At 40.9% G+C, this 17,340-nt stretch overlaps 1 protein-coding gene across 2 annotated transcripts in view; it reads right to left on the reverse strand.

Annotated features, from left to right (window-relative positions):
• Ankar (ankyrin and armadillo repeat containing) overlaps positions 1-17,340 on the reverse strand; it is a 63,844-nt gene that overhangs the window by 27,789 nt on the left and 18,715 nt on the right. For both annotated transcript variants that reach the window (XR_005092688.1, XM_028886994.2), the window contains exons 6-11: positions 12,810-12,990; positions 10,896-11,115; positions 10,374-10,409; positions 8,397-8,598; positions 6,440-6,648; positions 2,402-2,506 (exon numbers count right to left, since the gene is read on the reverse strand). Coding sequence is in view for 1 of the 2 variants with exons in the window: in XM_028886994.2 (XP_028742827.1) it covers positions 2,402-2,506; positions 6,440-6,648; positions 8,397-8,598; positions 10,374-10,409; positions 10,896-11,115; positions 12,810-12,990 (953 nt within the window). In the remaining variant the exon portion in view is untranslated. The remainder of the gene's footprint in view (positions 1-2,401; positions 2,507-6,439; positions 6,649-8,396; positions 8,599-10,373; positions 10,410-10,895; positions 11,116-12,809; positions 12,991-17,340) is intronic.

Consider the following 17,340-nt stretch of genomic DNA (forward strand, 5'->3'; position numbering starts at 1 on the left):
CATACATTATCTTAAACCAAAAAGTGAAAAAAGTACTGATCTAGTCAAATATAACAGTAGCCTTATTTATTATAATCAGTCATTGGGCATGGTAAAAAAAAAAAAAATAGAAAACTTGACTTTAGTTGAATGCTTGCTGGGTTTGTATCAGTTTAGTTGAGAAGAAACCACACCATAGAAGACACACAAAGTTCTGAAAATATGAGTATAATTGAGGCTCATTTATTTATCTACCTGAGATGAAGCCATCTGTTGTTGACTCTTTGGGGACATTGAGCTTTTCCAAACATGGTTTTAATGAGTTAAGTAAAATTAAGCATGTTCATTCATCAATATCCGTGGGAAATGCATGTCTCAATATGCGCATTAGGGAAGTGGGCACCATACAGACAGTTCAGACATTCCCATCACTTCAGAAAGTTGTGGCGGACAGTGCTGCTCTCAGAACAAGTCCATGGCATTGACCCATTTGATTAGCGAAGAAACTAGGCCAGAGAAACCATGATGCAATTTCTACATGCAGAACTACTTACAAACCTGGTCTGCCATGTTCTTCTAGTTTTCAATTTAAAAAACAAATTGTGCAAGTGTAGAACTGGAATAAATTATAAATGAAAGTAATTATAGCAGCACTGTGATGGTTACACTTAACTATCACCTTGACATGATCTAGAATCATGCAAGAAGAGAGTCTCAGTGGAGGACTAATATAGGTAAGGTTGACCTCTGAGCATATAGGTGGAGGATGGTTTGGACTGCTAATGTTAATTGATGTGAGAACTCATCTACTGTGGGTGACACCATGACCTGGGCAGGGGATCCTAGACTGTAAGTTTAGAAAAAGGGTTGAGCACAAGGAGGCAGGCATGCGTCCATTCATTTCTCCCTGCTCTCAACTGTGGATATGTGTGACTAGTTGATTCAGGTTCCCACATCCTTTACTTCCCTGTTATGATCGATTGTAACTTGGAACTCCAAGCTGAAGTGAACACTTCCTCCCCTACATTGTTGTTTGTCAGGGTAGTTTATCATAACCAATATTAAACTAGAACAACTAGATATTATACTAGAACAGCTAGTATACTAAAGTTCTTTTTATTACTTCTTAAAATTTCAAGTTTTTAGAGAAATAGATTTCCTCTAAAATATACATAGGTTTTTTTTGACCATGTACAACTTTTACATGAAAATAAAACATAAAGTTGAAAAAAGTGATCTTAGAGAAAAGAAAAAAGAAGCTTAAAATCAACTAAAAGTGTCTGTTTTAGTTAAAAACATATTTTGAAGTAAATTAGGATTGCACACACTTGTAAACCTAGCACTCAAAAGCTATAAGGCAATGGAACTCACAATTGACACTGCCGAAGTGGCCAAGACCCTGAGACTAGATAGGTCACGGGCCTTAGGGGAAACCTACCATTATTCTTCTGCTAAAACAACATAACAATAAAATGACTCCTAATGACGTTCTGCTTTACTCATAGATCAGTGCCTCACTCAACCCTCATCAGAAAGTTGCTCAAGGTAGATGAGAATTGACACGGAGGCCCACAACTGGACAGTGCGTAGAGAATGAGAGACTTTAGAGCATTCAGTCCTAAAAGGGATGTCTTTATCAAGCCCCTCCCCTAAAGGCTCGGGGCCTCTATACAGAAGAGAAGTGGAAAGATGGAAAGAACCAATCACCCCTAGGCAAGAGGCCGTCTACATTGACACCCACTGGCAAAGGGAAAAATCAGTTTCTCCAGTGGAATCTTCCTAGGTATATCAGAACCGGGAATAGCTGGTCAACACAAAAAGAACGAACGCTCTGGTATTTCTGTGGAGTTTTTGTTTTGTTTTCTTTTGTTCTGAGATTTTTGTCTTATCAGATTTTTTCCTATTTGTTTTGACTTAGTTTTATTTCTTGATTTGTTTTTGTTTCTTGGGTTTTTGTTTTATTTATTTGTTTGTTTACAGAGAGAGCAAAAAAACATGAAGTTGGGGTGGCAGGGAGGTGGGGAGGACCTCTGAAGAGTTGAGGAAGAGAAAAACATGATCAAATATATAAATTTTTAATTAAAAAAAAGGCTGAGGCAAGAGGATTACAAGTTCAAGGCCAGCCTGGGTCATATGTGTGACCCTGTCTTGAAAAACACATGCATGTGCATGAGCACACACACACACACACACACACACACACACTTTTTTTAATATATGTATGTATGTATGTATGTATGTATGTATTAGTTTAGTGGTATAGTATGTGCTTTGCATCTGATCCCAGAATTAAATATGTATGTCTATGTTAATATTTGTGTATTATATACTATATATAATATACTAAAAGTATTGACCTGAATATAATATAGCTCTACTTAAAACATGACAAGAAAAAGATAGTTAATGTATTTTGTATCACCTGCATCCAAAATATATTTCCAGTATTGATCATTTGCTAAGCAAACTACTTCTAAGGACATGACAGCCATCATCCTTCGCTTGAAGCTTTCACACTGCAACATTTCTGAAAAGTATTCAACAGAAAAACACAACTGTAATTCACAGCAGAGGCAATGGAATGACTGATTTTGTTGTCATATAGGTAAAGCGAACAGAAGAGTTGAGATCATCCCATCATGTGCTAAGTCCCCTCTGTTTGTGGTTCTCTGAGGTGCTGGATAGATTATCATGGACTAACTTGGATCTGGATTGGTCCTCAAAGGCCTATCTTCATGGTTTAGTCACTGGCTTGGTGCTATTGGAAGGTGATGGGAACTTTAAGAGGTGGAACTTACTGGGAAGTTGTAGATCACTGGGGGAAGTATCCTTGAAAGGGACTGTGGGATTCCGTCTCTCTGTTTTTCTACACCTCCCGTGAGGCAAATAGGCCATGGGCCTCTGCCACTGGCTCCCATAACACATGTTATTACTTCATTACAGTTAATCCTGTGAGTGCTCACAGGTAAAGTGCTCTCTACAGAAGTTGATTATCTTGGGCATTTTTGACAGTAACAGAAACGAACACAATATGCCCAAGATCTCTAAGGTTTATAGTATATATAGTTACTGAAAAAGAAATTTTAAATTATTTCTTTGGTCTGAGTGACTATCATTGCCTAGAAATATAGTTCAAATTCACTAGAAAAATAATACATTTCCCATGTACTTACCATTAATTTTGAATAAAATTTGAGTAGGAGATTTTAAGGATGGTAAAGTATACTACATAATCAATGAAATTTTAACAGCCATTAAATTAGATATGGTGCTTTGTACATTTCCTGAAAGTGATCAATATGATTCTTAAAAATTGAGCATGAATTTGAACTCTAAACAAAGGATGAAACATTATGTATGCTTCTAAATAGTGTCTTGGTGTGAAAAAGCACAGAGCTGTATCCTTACTTCATGTCATTCTCTGGCCTGCTTCTTTTCAGAGCTGTCTCAGCTCTTGCCTAGACTGCTCTGGTTTAAATTTCAGCTTCTACTCCAAAGGCTAATTAACCTGCTTCTAATTAGATGAATTTTACTCATGGTGGAAATGGGCAGGGGAAGGAGAGAGAGCTATTTCAAGGCTTGAGGCAAAGCAAGAAGCAACATGCTTTCTGTTTGTTATTCTGCTGGTGCCATTATCGAGTAATTATGGGGACTTTCTAACTATGGATACTGCAAGTAGTGACCCCTGCAAGTGAGCTGTGCCATTAAGTCATTTTTGTCAAGAGCCAGACTTGAAGGTATTTATAATGGATGTCTGTTATAAGTAAAGTTGATCCTCACAGTCACTTTTTTAAAAGATTAAGATGTGAGGACTTATGGGCATAAAAATAAACACCATGACATTTCCCAGCAGCTCCTTGGGTTGATGTACTCAGGAAATGTCCTCACTACTTAACAAATGCCAAGATTGATACTGAGACTGTTTTGAACAAATAGTTGAATATCATTTTTTAAAGTGTGTGTGTGTGTTTGTGTGAATATGTGTTTTGTGTGTGTGCAATCATGTGCATTTTGTATGTGTGTATGTTTATTGGTGTTTGTGTGAACTGTGATTTTTGTGTGTGCATGAATGTACATTTGTATTGGGGTGGGGGGTACGGAGGTCGACTTTGGGTGCCCTTCACTATTTCTTCTCTACCTAAAGTTTTGGGACAGAGTTTCCCATTGAACTGGGGGTTCTTCAATTGGCTGGACTGGCTGGCCAGTGAGCTCCAGGGACTGGCCCGTCTCCCGTTTTTATGGCTGTCATGTCCTCCTTGTTTTCCCCTGAGTTTGTCTGCTGCTGGTATTATTTAATCTTCATGCAGTTTTTGTGGGATCTTGGGAATGAATAAATTTCCACATATACATTAAACTGATCTAATACCTCTACCTATATAGTTCTATCTAGATTAAGCACAAAGCTGGAGAAAATCCTCAAACAATTTTGCAAACCTGAGTGCTAGGATTACACAGAGGCTACTATGCCCAGGGTTATGTGTGTGCTCAGCATCTGGATTCAGGTCCTTATGCTGGCACAGCAGGTGCTTTACTGAGCCAACTCCCCAGCCCGAAGAATCAAACATCTTAAACCACTAGAATCAGGTTGGAATATTAACTGTCTTACTCCATCGGGAAAAACATTAGTTCTCATTCTCTATCTCTTTTCTTTTTGCTTTAATTTTTATTTTATGTTCATGACTCAAAGTTATAAGCAAAAAGTACCGACAGCAACATACCGTGGTTTTGCATCCACTGCCTCCACTGCTTTGGGTTCACTTCTCTAGAAAGCAGTGTTCTGAGACACTGCTACATCTTGCTACCTTGGCCTTGTGTGGTGATATTTTATTTGTGCACTCCAATAAAGCTTATCTGGGGATCAGAGGGGAAAGCCAGCCACTATATTAAATATAGAGGTCAGGCAGAGGTAGCACATGCCTTTAATCCTAGCATTCTGGAGGCAGAAATTCATTCAGATCTTTGTGAGTTCAAGGCCACACTGGGAACAGAGGCCGGCGTGGTGGCACACGCCTTTAATTCCAGTGCTAGTTAACCATAGAGGTCTGGAGGTCTGTACAGACAGACAAGAAGTAATAGATCTGGGTAGAAAGAGGAAGTGATGTAGCTGGGCGGAGAGAGGAAGTGAGATGGGAGGGCACAGAAAGGCATATAGGAGTGAGTATACAAGAAGTAGGTCTCTTTGGAGGCTGAGGAGTTGGTAAGGTGAGGTTGGCTGTGGCTTGTTTTATTCCTCTGATCTCTCAGTTTTCACCCCAATATCTGGCTCTGGGTTTTTTATTAATAAGGCCTTTTAAGATTCATCTTACAGCCTCGGGCTTTGTTTATGGCCTCATGTTATGGGAAATGGGGAACCAGCTCATGGTGCTCTGCCATTTCCTCTTCTTTCCCTTTCCTCACATTTCCAGCTGCTACTCGAATCAATACTTAACACTGTCTAGACAAATATCACTCTCATCTAGTGACATTGTAGTGACCCATGGTGTTGTCTCACTTCTCACTGTTATTTTCCCTACTTGAGATCCACCTTCTCAGTTCTCACTGATTCAATGGCACTTTCAGAGCTCTGCCTTTTCTCAAGGCTGGGCCCATAGCTCCACTCTGGAACAGGCCTTGGCTGTGGTCCTGGAAATTCCGGTTGCCTTTCTCTCCAAGGAGAAGGCAGCCTCAGCACCTGCTGGCCTTTCTGACTGGGCCAAGGGGAGGGCCCTGGCACTGTCTATTCTCCAGCTTTGTGAGGACTGTGAGGTTTGAGTTTGAGAAGTTCTCGGCTTTCCTAATGTGGGCTTGGGATTCTCTGGGAGGCTCAGTTTCAGAGGTGCCTGCTTGGTTCCTTCTTGTTTATCACAGCCCTCCATTTTCTCTTGAACCTTGACTGCTACTGCTGTTTTGTTTAATCTTCATGTGATTGTAATGGGGATTGAGGAAGAAATGAATTTTGATACGTATATTCAATTGACTGAGTAACCCTTACCCTTGTTTTTCTGACTAGATTGAACACAAAATTTTGCATAAAACATTCTTCTAAATGTGCAGGAAGACTTTTCTAAAGCTGCTTTAGGATGAGGAGTAAGGAATGGAGTGGAGGACATTAAGCTTTGCTGCTTAAGCGGTGTCCTCCTTTCTTTCTGAATTTGGTTTATTGTGGAATATTTCTGCATATTAACAGAGAGATTTTCTGACTTCTAATAAAGTTGGAAAATAAATATCATTGTGTAAGATATAGCTCATTTGGATCACAGATCTCTGATTTTAAGTTAGAAATCAAACTACTTTTATACACCAAAAGATAGTTCCCCTTATCAACTGAACTATTGTTGGTTTTAATACATAATTTTTATTGCACAATCTTTAATTTTTTGAATATGCATATTTTATTTTATTTATTCCATGTCAGCACACCAATGATCATATTATAGAATAATCAGAATGTTTATGACGAAATCATATGTTCTATACTCACCTACTAAAGTTTTCCAAACTGGAAGTTCAGGGATATTCAATTCTATGATATACTTGAGTACCTCTGTATGAAAAGTGAGCACTGACAAGTGAATGATATTGTTTCCTTTCGTGTCTGTTTTTCTCCAGTTGGCTCCAAGAGAGAAAAGGTACTGAATGGTGTCCAGTGCTCCTGAAGTTGCGGCAAGCAGTAGTGGGGTACACTGATTCCTACGAGTCAAAAACACAGTGTGACAGGGTTGTGCACACACAGCACCACATTTACTTCGGTTGCTGAAGGAACTCTAATCCACGCCATCACCTTGTCTTCCTTCAGCGCCCCATTCTCCACATTCCACAGACGTGCCTCCCTGCCTCCTTCTCCTCATTAGTCATCCCTGTCCTCTTTCTCAATTATTATGATTTATAATGTATTTGGAAGTTGGTACTACACAACATAATTAAAATACATTGCCTATCTAATCTTTCCAGAAGCTTAATAAATTAGTGGACACATAATCAGGTATTATCAACCCACTTTACAAATATCGCATAGGCTTAGTAGTGACCAAACACATTTTTTTAATATTTTATATCCAATTCCAAATCCCAGTCTCCTCACTGAAAGCTGACTGTGTGTTGCTTTAGACAATGAAGATCTTTGGGTTCCATCTCCCATCTCCCCTCAGAGGTAGGTAGGTGACGTGCAAACCAGCGTGTCTACAGGACGGTAGTGGGAGCTGCATGGGCAGCGGTGAAGAGGGGGGTGTGTCTGCTGCTTCGTCTCGGTCTTGCTGCTCCATCTATTATGCAGACATGATAATGGACACGGGAGCTGCTGCCATTTCATGCTACAGTGGAGAAGCCACGAGTTAAGGAGCATTAAGTGTCCTTCAAACCGCCAAGCCAGTGTGTAAACAAGGGACAGGGCATTTGGAGACTTAGACCACGGTATCCGTACAACAGGTTCAGAGAGTCAAAATGATCACCTGGTCTTTAGATTCCTGGACAAGCCTAAGGAAGAATGTTCACCCTAATTATGAAACAGGAGACTTTGGCAATGTTTCCTGCTTCCAACTTTTCTTCTTTTTGCTGCTGTCCTCTGTGGTGATACTGTGTTCCCCAAAATATTGTGCACCCTAATAAACTTATCTGGGGTCAGAGAACAGAAAAGCCACTAGATATAGAGGCCAGAAAATGGTGGCACACACGCCCTTAATTCTAGCATTCCAGAGGCAGAGATCCGCCTGAATCTCTGTGAGTTCAAGGCCACACTGGAAACAGTCAGGTGTGGTAACAAGAGCCTTTAATCCCAAGAAGTGATGGCAGAAAGCAGAAAGGTATTTAAGGCATGAGGACCAGGAACTAGAGCTGGGTTAAGCTTTCAGGCTTTCAAGAAGCAGTTCAGTTGAGATCCATTTGGATAGGAACACAGAGACTTCCAGTCTGAGGATCAGCTGAGGAACTGGCAAGGTGAGGTGGCTGTGGCTTGTTCTGCTTTTCTGATCTTCCAGCATTCACCCCAATACCTGGCTCTGGGTTTGATTTTATTAATAAGACCTTTTAGGATTCATGCTACAGTCCTCCTGTAGATACAAGCAGTTATTTCTGCTGTGATATGGTTCTGTCTACTTTGATCTGGAGACAGAGGGCTACCTGCTGATTATATAGGAGACAAGAGCAACACTCTCTTCCTTAGTTATGTGGTTAGCCTAATAAACAGATCTGGGAAGCTGTGTTATTGATACAACAGCTAAAGAAATCCCCAGAACTTACTCTTTACTCCTCTAGGAAACACACACAGGCAGATGAAAGCTCTGGTCTTCACAAATTCTAAGGTTAAGCCAGAAGAGAAGAAGATGAAGACCAGAGAAAACATCAATGCTTTGCTACCTTGCAAGTCCCCGTACCAATGATGCCTGGTGGTAGTCAGGAAAGTAGAAGTTTATATATAATTTTACAGATGCTCAGTAACTCACTCAGCTGTTGCCTCAGCCTCTAGCAAACTCGGATCCTTCCTGCAGAGTGCAATGATGATGCAGATGTTATCATAGAAGGCGGCAAAGTGGATTGGCATCCAGCCTCTTTTCTCAGTGAGTGTGTAATCAGCTTTGAAACAGAGTAGGCAGATGGTCGCCTCCAGTGAACAGGCTTGTGCGGCCAGGTGTAGAGGTGTGGGACCTGAGAAGGATAACAATTGCTTCAGTAGTCAGAGCTAGCACTCCTAAAATAAGTAAAGAATAAATAAGCACGCAGCTTAGTGTTATACAATATATAAATCCTCCAAAATAAGAACTAAAACAATCATTTGGGCAACCTTATATTTCTTTGCTTAACTTGGAATAGCTAAAGGAATCATACCTTTTTATGAGCAAAGAAAATATGCATCTACTTTTTGAGGGTTTTGCTACATAGTTCAGGTTGGTCTGGGGCCCACTATAGCTCAGGATAGCCTCAAATTTGAAATCCTTTGGCCTCAGTCCCCAATGCTGATGCTGTGATTCCAGGTGTGTGCCACTATATCTTACTACACATTTAAAAAAACTAAGTAAATACATAAAATAGTCATGATAAAGCAAGCTATAATTTTACACTTAATTCAACAATTTCTAATGAAGTACTGTTTCATTAAGTGCCATTCAATCAGAAGCTTCCATCTGTCTCTGATGGGCGATATTGTTCTGTACGCTGTGAACATGTGTTGCTCAGATTGGTTGATAAATAAAGCTGTTTGGCCAATGGTGAGGCAGAATAAAGTTAGGTGGGACATTCCAACTAGAGAGAGAGGAAGGAGAAAGACAGGGCAGAGGAGACGCTGCCAGCTGCAGCCAGGAGAAGCAAGATGTAAAGGACCAGTAAGCCACGAGCCATGTGGCAAAGCATAGATTTATAGAAACGGGTTAATTTAAGATGTAAGAGCTAGCTAGCGAGAAGCCTGAGCCATTAGGCCATATAGTTTAAAAATAATATAAGCCTCTGTGTGTTTATTTGGGCCTGAGCAGCTGTGGACTAGGCGGGACACAGGAAAACTTTCAGTTACATGCCTCCTTCCTGCTCTGGTGGTACTTTAAATTTTATTTTACGTGTGTGTGTGTGTGTGTGTGTGTGTGTGTGTGTGTGTGTGTGTATACAATGTTCCTCCACCACAATAAGGCAACTAGTTCAAGTATCTAGTCCCTCTGCCTTTACTAATTTGGGCTTTTTAAAGTAAGATATTGCTGTGTGTGTGTGTGTGTGTGTGTGTGTGTGTGTGTGTAAGAACTTTCTTAAATTACCTTATGTAGACTCTAAAGTTATGTGGCTAGTATCTCAAATGTGTAGAAAGGTATAAACTTAATGATTTTTTTTAAAATGTCCAATGCTTATCTCAAAACTTTGACCTCAGCAAAAAGTAATCATTCCTTAGAACCCATATATGATTATGGCCACTAGGTGGCAGAATGTCTCAATCATAAACTTGTTTGTGGGACTAGGGTGTGGAGACTGAAGCTGGGTGGGGCCTTGTACACAGGCACCATACACCATTCCCAGCTTGTAGCTGATTATGGACCACCTGCCAAACGACTTTGGAAACTGAATTTATAAAACAAGTGGAGATCACAGCAAATCCCCAGTTAAATATTATAAAAAGGAACACCTAACATGAACATCAGTAACCATGGGCAGAAAAATTAAACTTCAAATTGAATGTGAAACATCATTATTTTACATTTTCATGCAAGGAAATACTTGTAGATTGGATGCTATGAAAAGCTTCTTTTTTTTGATTGTTTATTTTCATGCAGCCCCAGCTGGTCTTGAACTCACTCATATAACGGAGGATGACTTTCACCCTCTTTTCCTGCTTCAATCTCTCACATGTGGGGATTACAGGCTTGTGTCACCATACTCAGCAAAAAAGTTTTAACATATGTAATAATCTTTTAAAATATCCACATAGTTCACTTCAACCTTACCATTTCTTTCTTTTTTCATATCCACTTTGGATGACTCTGTTTAAAAAGAAAATCCACACAGAAACATGATTACCAATATACAGCAGTTTCCTAAATTAGTCAGAAAGAACAAATTGACAACGTGTTGATACAGAGAGCAGTATGACATCAGACAATGTGGAGTACAGTTTCTGACAGAGACATGTAAGCATGTTGCATGTACCCAACACCAAGTCAGAGCATGCCTGGCAACTCTGCCTTTCAAGACCTAACCAAAACTTGCAGCTAGACTAATATGTTGATTTAGCAGTAACATTGCTTAGCAGATTTACTTATTCATATTGTGAAGCTTACCTATTTATTAGCAAGTGGAAATCTGAGAAGACAAGGATGAATGGAAGATTTTTAATTGCCAAAGATTCTTTCCACATTAAAAAGTGCTTAAAGGAAAACGGGTTACTCACTATATTTAAATCATTCAATTCTGCTTTATATTAACTGGACCCATTCAGTATTGAACAAAGTTTAGAAACTGAATGGTACCTTGGCTGAACATGACGAAGCGTCTCTGGTTAACGTTGAAGTTGGCGTTACACAGCTGACAGATGATGGAGACTCGGTTGTGCAGGGCCGCGTGGTGGAAAATGGCGTAGCCTGCTTCATCAGAAACATTGATGGTTGAGCTTGAGGTTTTACGGCTGAATGTATGGAAAACAGCAGACAAGCCTCTTTCAACAGCTGACTTCATACCAAATGGGATACTCTAGAATTGTTTTAAAGATCAGTATTAGTTTTTAAAATAGTTTTTATAAAAATAAGTCTAAAGTTTTCTTTAAGGAGAGACCACAGAATGCATTAAGAGAGTTGCAAGAGTGTGGTTCAATTTTTGCCACAGGGGCCAGGTAAAGAGCTTCTCCCTGGGCAATGTTGAAACTCACAGACCTAGGAGACATTGAGAGCATGGAAATACATTTGGAAAGATTGTTTCCTTTCTTTTAGAGTAGCTTCATCTTTGCAGACAATTTAAGCAAAGTGAACAGATATCTTCCTGAAGCACTTTAAAGGCAAATGAAGATTACCTGCTTCTCTCTGACTTAAGGACAGCTGAAGAAACTTGAGATATATAGCTAGAGAGAGAGACAGACTTATTCTTCTTTCTCTAGTTCTCAGATGAAGAGGTTAAAAATATTGTGGTGTTCTTTGAGATGTTCTGATAAATATTTTAAATTAGATTAGTTATCAGAGTTTTAAATGTATGGCTTTTTAAATAGATAAATAGGAGGTATATGCCAGCATAGCCTTTGAAGTTGGAGAGCCCAACAGATGGGTTCCAGCAGCTAAGGAGCCAAACAAGATGGGTTCCAGAAACTAAGGTGCCCAACAGATGGGTTCCAGAAACCAAGGCGCCCATCAGATGGGTTCCAGAAACTAAGGTGCCCAACAGATGGGTTCCAGAAACCAAGGCGCCCACCAGATGGGTTCCAGCAGCTAAGGTGAGGTCTGTGAGGGCACACAGGGCTGACTCAGGTGCCTGTGTGCCCAGACAGGGCCAGGTGGCGCCATTTACTGACTGTATGATTTGTGTTGACTCTCTACACTCCCGTTTCTCATCTGTGTGATAGGAGTGACAGTAACAGACGTGGGACTTCACAGGAGTTTTCCTGTCGACAATGGCGGCTTAAACATTAGAAAAGAGTAAATATTTGCCATTCACACGAACCACAGTCCAGCTTATTGGCAATTTGGTTTGGAATTGGCCAAAAATGTAAAATCTAGAACCATATAGACTTTCAGCTAATAAAAGGTGGGGCTTTTATTTTCTATTGAGGTATTTATGTAAGCATTAGTTTATCCTAGTGTGAGAATGGAATGTTAGGACAGCTACGGGAGTCTTTCCACTCTCAGACACAGGGTGCCCTACTGAGACTTTGTCTGATAATCCCCAGGCTAATAGACTCCAGGTCCCAGGGGCTTTCTCCTGGGGAAGTGAGTTTGCATAAAAGTGAGAGTCGGTGGACACAGGTCTGTCTCTCTACCCATTGCCCTGCCTTTTGCCTGAGCATCAGAGAACTTGATTGCAAGCTTGTGAAATAAAACTACTCTCGTTCGCAGAAAGGTATAACTCTCTCTCCTCTCCTCTGTCTCTCTCAGTACCTGTCTCTCTCTGTCTCTGTCTCTCTCTCCTTGTGGGCCCTGATTTCCTCTCATCAGAACCTGCATCATACTGTTTGTCTGGTGGGCCTAAACTCTCCTCAGAGCCCCTGCCATGCTATTGTCTGTCTTTCTGTCCGTAGCCATTCGTGACTCTTCTTGTAAACTCCATACCCCCAACAACTGATCTCAGTGTCTCTCTTGAACCTCATATCCTAGACCTTCCATCTAGGATAGAATATGAGACATGAACTTACGGTAATATGTAACTCCTTACACAAAATTATGTGATAGTCAGTGAAATACCTTGCACTTTATAGCTTTTTTGAAACCAAATTTTTTCTTAAACTGCTCATGTAATTGAGCTTCAGTCAGTGGAAGTCTTTTCAATCTCAGATTGTTGATGATTTCATTTATGGCTCCCCACCATTGAGTCTTATACAGTTGCTGGTAGAAAATTTCAAGATCAAAGTAGATCACATAGTAACTATAAAAAAAATAAAGAAAAAGAATGGATTTTTAAAATAGCTTCGAAGTAATTTGCTACTTATTTATATTCTGTCAAAACTTGCTTATTCCATAATAATTGTATACGGAACTATAGTATGAGCTATACTTGATTGTTAAAAATACTACCATTATTATCAACAGTTCTTTATCCTGACAATTACCCTTATATGGACCATTTGGGTTGGTCCTGTATTCCCATGACAGAGATTGGGGTACTGTGTTATTGAGTATTAGTTAAAGATGTGTTACATTTGTTTATTCTGTGGAATGTTAGTTTAATGATGCAAAGATGTGTTGCATTCTTTTATGTTGCATTTGTTTAACTCTGTAAAGCTGTGATACTTTGCCTGCCTAAAACACCAGATTGGTCTAATAGAGAGCTGAGTGGCCAATAGCAATAAAGGGTAGGAGGGGCTGCTAGGCAGAGAGAATAAATCGGAGGAGAAGAAAGGAAGGCTGAGGAAAGGAGGACAGTAGGAAGCCAAGGACCAGCCACCCAGCCACACAACCAGCTTCGGAGTGAAAAGGGAAGAAAGACATAGAGAACAGAGAAAAGTCAAAGCCCAGAGGCAAAAGATAGGCAGGATAATTTAAGAAAGTCTAGCTAGAAATAAGCCAAGCTAAGGCAGGGCATTCATAAGAAAGAGTAAGTCTCTGTGTATTTACTTGGGAGCTGGGTGGTGGGCCGCCAAAGAGCAAAGAGTAAAAACAAACAAGCAAAACAAACAACAACAACAAAAACCCAACTACGGCACTGTTTAGAAGTCACTAGAAGCCCAGCTTCTAGGGAAAGAATCCTAGGTTTATCTTCCACCCATTGTTCTTCCTCTTTACTGTTTTAATCAAATTGTGTCCATAAGCTGCCTTCCTGAAGGATAATTTACCTTAAGCCCAACCTGGCATGGTGTTTAAGGTCATGGCTCCTTGGCTTTCACTGCACCAGTAGGTTAAAGAGACTCCCACTCTGAGACATGAGATGGAAGCCTCGTATCCAACATGACCAGTCTCATTCAGGAGTAAAGCAGTGACAAAATACTGAATTCCTCTGTTCTCTCCAGTGGCTTCTCCTCTGGGGAGCGCTTCTGCTCCCCAAGAGGAGGCATTGTAACTGTTCTGCCAGGAGTGAAGACAGTCTAAAGAGAAGCATTTGGTGCCTCTTGGTGTCACGTTAAGACTGTATCCAGAGACTGGGTGGGGGTTCTTTACGACACTAGAAACTTGAGGAGTAATAGTTTGCTTGTACCCTGAGAGCCTCTCTGGTGAGATAATTTTGTGATGTCCATGGCCAGCTGTCCAGTAAGGTTGCACTGGGCACAGAGAGAGCCTTGTTAGAAGAACTCCCAGATGGCCCATGTTTCGGTTAATGGCTAGATATTTCAGCCAGGTCTTCATTCAGCTCCTGTGTGCTGACATTCTACATCTCTTACTCAAACCTTAAGTGTGGGTAGGGACTTTAGGGAAGTCTCCAAGTCACTGCCTCCATCTTCTTCTGCCTGGAAGTGTGTACCTGGCTTAGGTACTGTGGCGAGGAACTTCCCTGACACTCATTTCATTAAGCAGATTTCTGATCAACTTCCTACATTTTCAACAGTGTCATGATACTGGTATGTTCTTCTCCAAACTGGGTATTTTAGGACAGTTAATCTATTTGTTACAATAATTGTCATCTTTATGAGTCATGAGTTTTTCTAATTTCATAGACTTCCAATTCATTGAGCATCTATCTGATATCATGATGTTTTTCTGGTATGATGGGAAAACTCTCCCCGAAACTAAAATGAATCTAGGATCTGAATGCTTCTGAGTGTGACTGTAGGACCTAGTGGAAATAAAAAGGACAAGGAATCCCTTGGGAAGTAAATCAGAGGAAAATGACAGGAACACTCTATGAGCTCAATGTAGTAACCATTTCATAAAATCAAAGACAGCAAGGGATTTTAAAATGCCCTGTTTTCATTCATTCACATTGTTCTCGGGTTCAGCACTGATGCACCCCTACATTATGGGGCAGGGAGAGCAGTTTGAAATTATTGGGGTTTTAAGTAGCACTGCTTTGAAAATATTAACTGGGAAAGGCACTCATTTCATTGTATTGGTGTCAAATCTAACTTAGATGCATGCCATTTGCCAAGCAGAGTGAAGGGCCAGCCTGAGAGGACAGCTGCCACCCAGCCTGAAGCAGTGGTTATCAAAGATGGCATTTGTGTAGTTGCCTTGACAGAGCTTATTGGGAGCTGAGCACCCAGCAAGAGATATCAGGGAACCTGGGCAGGAAAAGAAACAGCCAAAGATTTCTCATTGCAGTTGAGAATACCAGCCAATTAGCACATGGAACTCTGATAAAAAATATGCAGAGGTTGGATTTTATACAGGATGAAGTTTCTCTAGTAATTGATATGTGAGTCTTGAAAATTCTGATTACTTACTTGTGGTTTTTTATTTTTATTTCACGCTGTCTGGATCTAGAAACAAGCCTATTCTGTATTTATTTTTATTAGGGATGTGTGCATGAGTGTGTGTGTGTGTGTGTGTGTGTGTGTGTGTGTGTGTGTGTGTGTGTGTCTGTCCAGAGGTTGTCTTCCTTCATGACTCTCCACCTCATGTTTTGAAGCAGAGGCTCACTGATTGGCTAGTGTAAGTAGCCAGTGTGTCCCTGGGGTCCTCCTGTTCCCACCTCCCAGCGCTGGAACCACAGGCACACTCTGTGAGGTGTTAGGGATCAGCTCTCAGACTCTCACGGATACCCAGTAAGCACGTTACCTGCTGAGCTATCTCTCAGCACCTATTACAGATTTTAAAACTTGAAAAGTCCTATCTGTCTCCCTATGATTCACCAACACTGATTCCCAAATGCTGTGCATTCATCAGGAACTAGAGAAACAGAAACGGTTATGATATCATATTGTAGTGGTTGGATCTCTAACCATGCAATAGCAGGATACGTATACGGAGCTAAACCGAGGACAGCCTCTCATTAATCTAGCTCTTCTCCCTGCAGCTCTCCTGCCCTTCCAGGATCAGTGGTGTCCCAGAAGCTTGGCAGAAGCTGGAGAATAAAAGTTCATTCACAGATGTCTCCAGGACATCATGCAGCCCGGCGAGGACTGTCTATTCAATAGGTGCTGGATCTTTAAGCTTCCTCTTCCAGAGAGGCGACAAACCATTTCAGGTACAGGATGTTTCCATGGACTCTGCATGTAAGGAAGAGGCACCTTCACACAGGTGCTCAAACATCTGCGTCCTCACACTGCTCTTCCTCCTTCAGAATGGGGCCACCACGCCTTTGGCTTCATGTGTGCAGTATACGAGGACAGTCAGTACTCAACAGAAAGATCGATCACATTCCATCGTTTGTCTTCATGTTCCCTTTGCCTCATGTCTCTTACCATCCCCATGCATCTTCAATATATATGATTTCTATTTTTACCTCTTCCCATTTCATTAACTTTCCCCCCACGTTACCCTATGGTTATGCTGCAAATAAGCCCCCCTTAATCACAGTCTCATTAAAATTCTCTTACCAAATCACAGCCAATATTAGAGGAAGCTCTTCACTCTTGTCATTTTCCGTTGTATCTGATCCTTTTACTATTTCGTATTCTTACACATACCCCATTGGGCTGCTATGCCACACGGTCTCCTGGCTTTGTTCCTTGCGTGTTATGCCCTCTCAATCTCATCTACTCTCTCTTCCACATTTCTCCCTATTCCATTTTCAAAATTTCTGTTCTCCAGAATAGAAACTTGGTCCTTAGCTACCTCCAGGCCACCAGAGGACAAACAGGCAAATGAACCTTCCAACATGCTTTTCTCCACCTCTCGTCCAGGTATTTCCTCTGTGCTCTATAACCCATGTTTTCAAACTTGTATTCGTGGTAAAATGTAAGAACACAGTGAAAGACCCTAGCAACCCTGGAAGGAGCACGCCATTTCAGAAGATGACACAACCCTGGAAGGAGCACGCCATTTCAGAAGATGAAGGGTGCAGCAAGGTCTGGCAGGGAGGGTCTGCAGCTTTGAACAGACTCCTTACGGAAATGAGAGGGTGTGTGCTGCTGTGTCCTCTGCTTCCAGCTGCTCTTCATGGTTTGGGTCCCATCACTGTCCCTATTTAACGCTGGTGCTCATTGTAAGAATTAATTCTAAGGTCATTTGCAGGATGTATCAAAGTGTGTGAGATAACAGCTAGTTAGTGCTCTTTTGAGTCTGTCGTCCACAAGATCACCGTTCTAGGTTCACCATCCTAAGGCTTTAAGCTGGCCTTTGCATTTTGACACTTTCTTGTTTTCGGCTAACATTCAACAAGCTGCGGCTGTTATGAATGAGA

The sequence above is a fragment of the Peromyscus leucopus genome, chromosome 13, assembly GCF_004664715.2.
Source record: "Peromyscus leucopus breed LL Stock chromosome 13, UCI_PerLeu_2.1, whole genome shotgun sequence".
In the NCBI taxonomy this organism is placed as follows: domain Eukaryota; kingdom Metazoa; phylum Chordata; class Mammalia; order Rodentia; family Cricetidae; genus Peromyscus; species Peromyscus leucopus.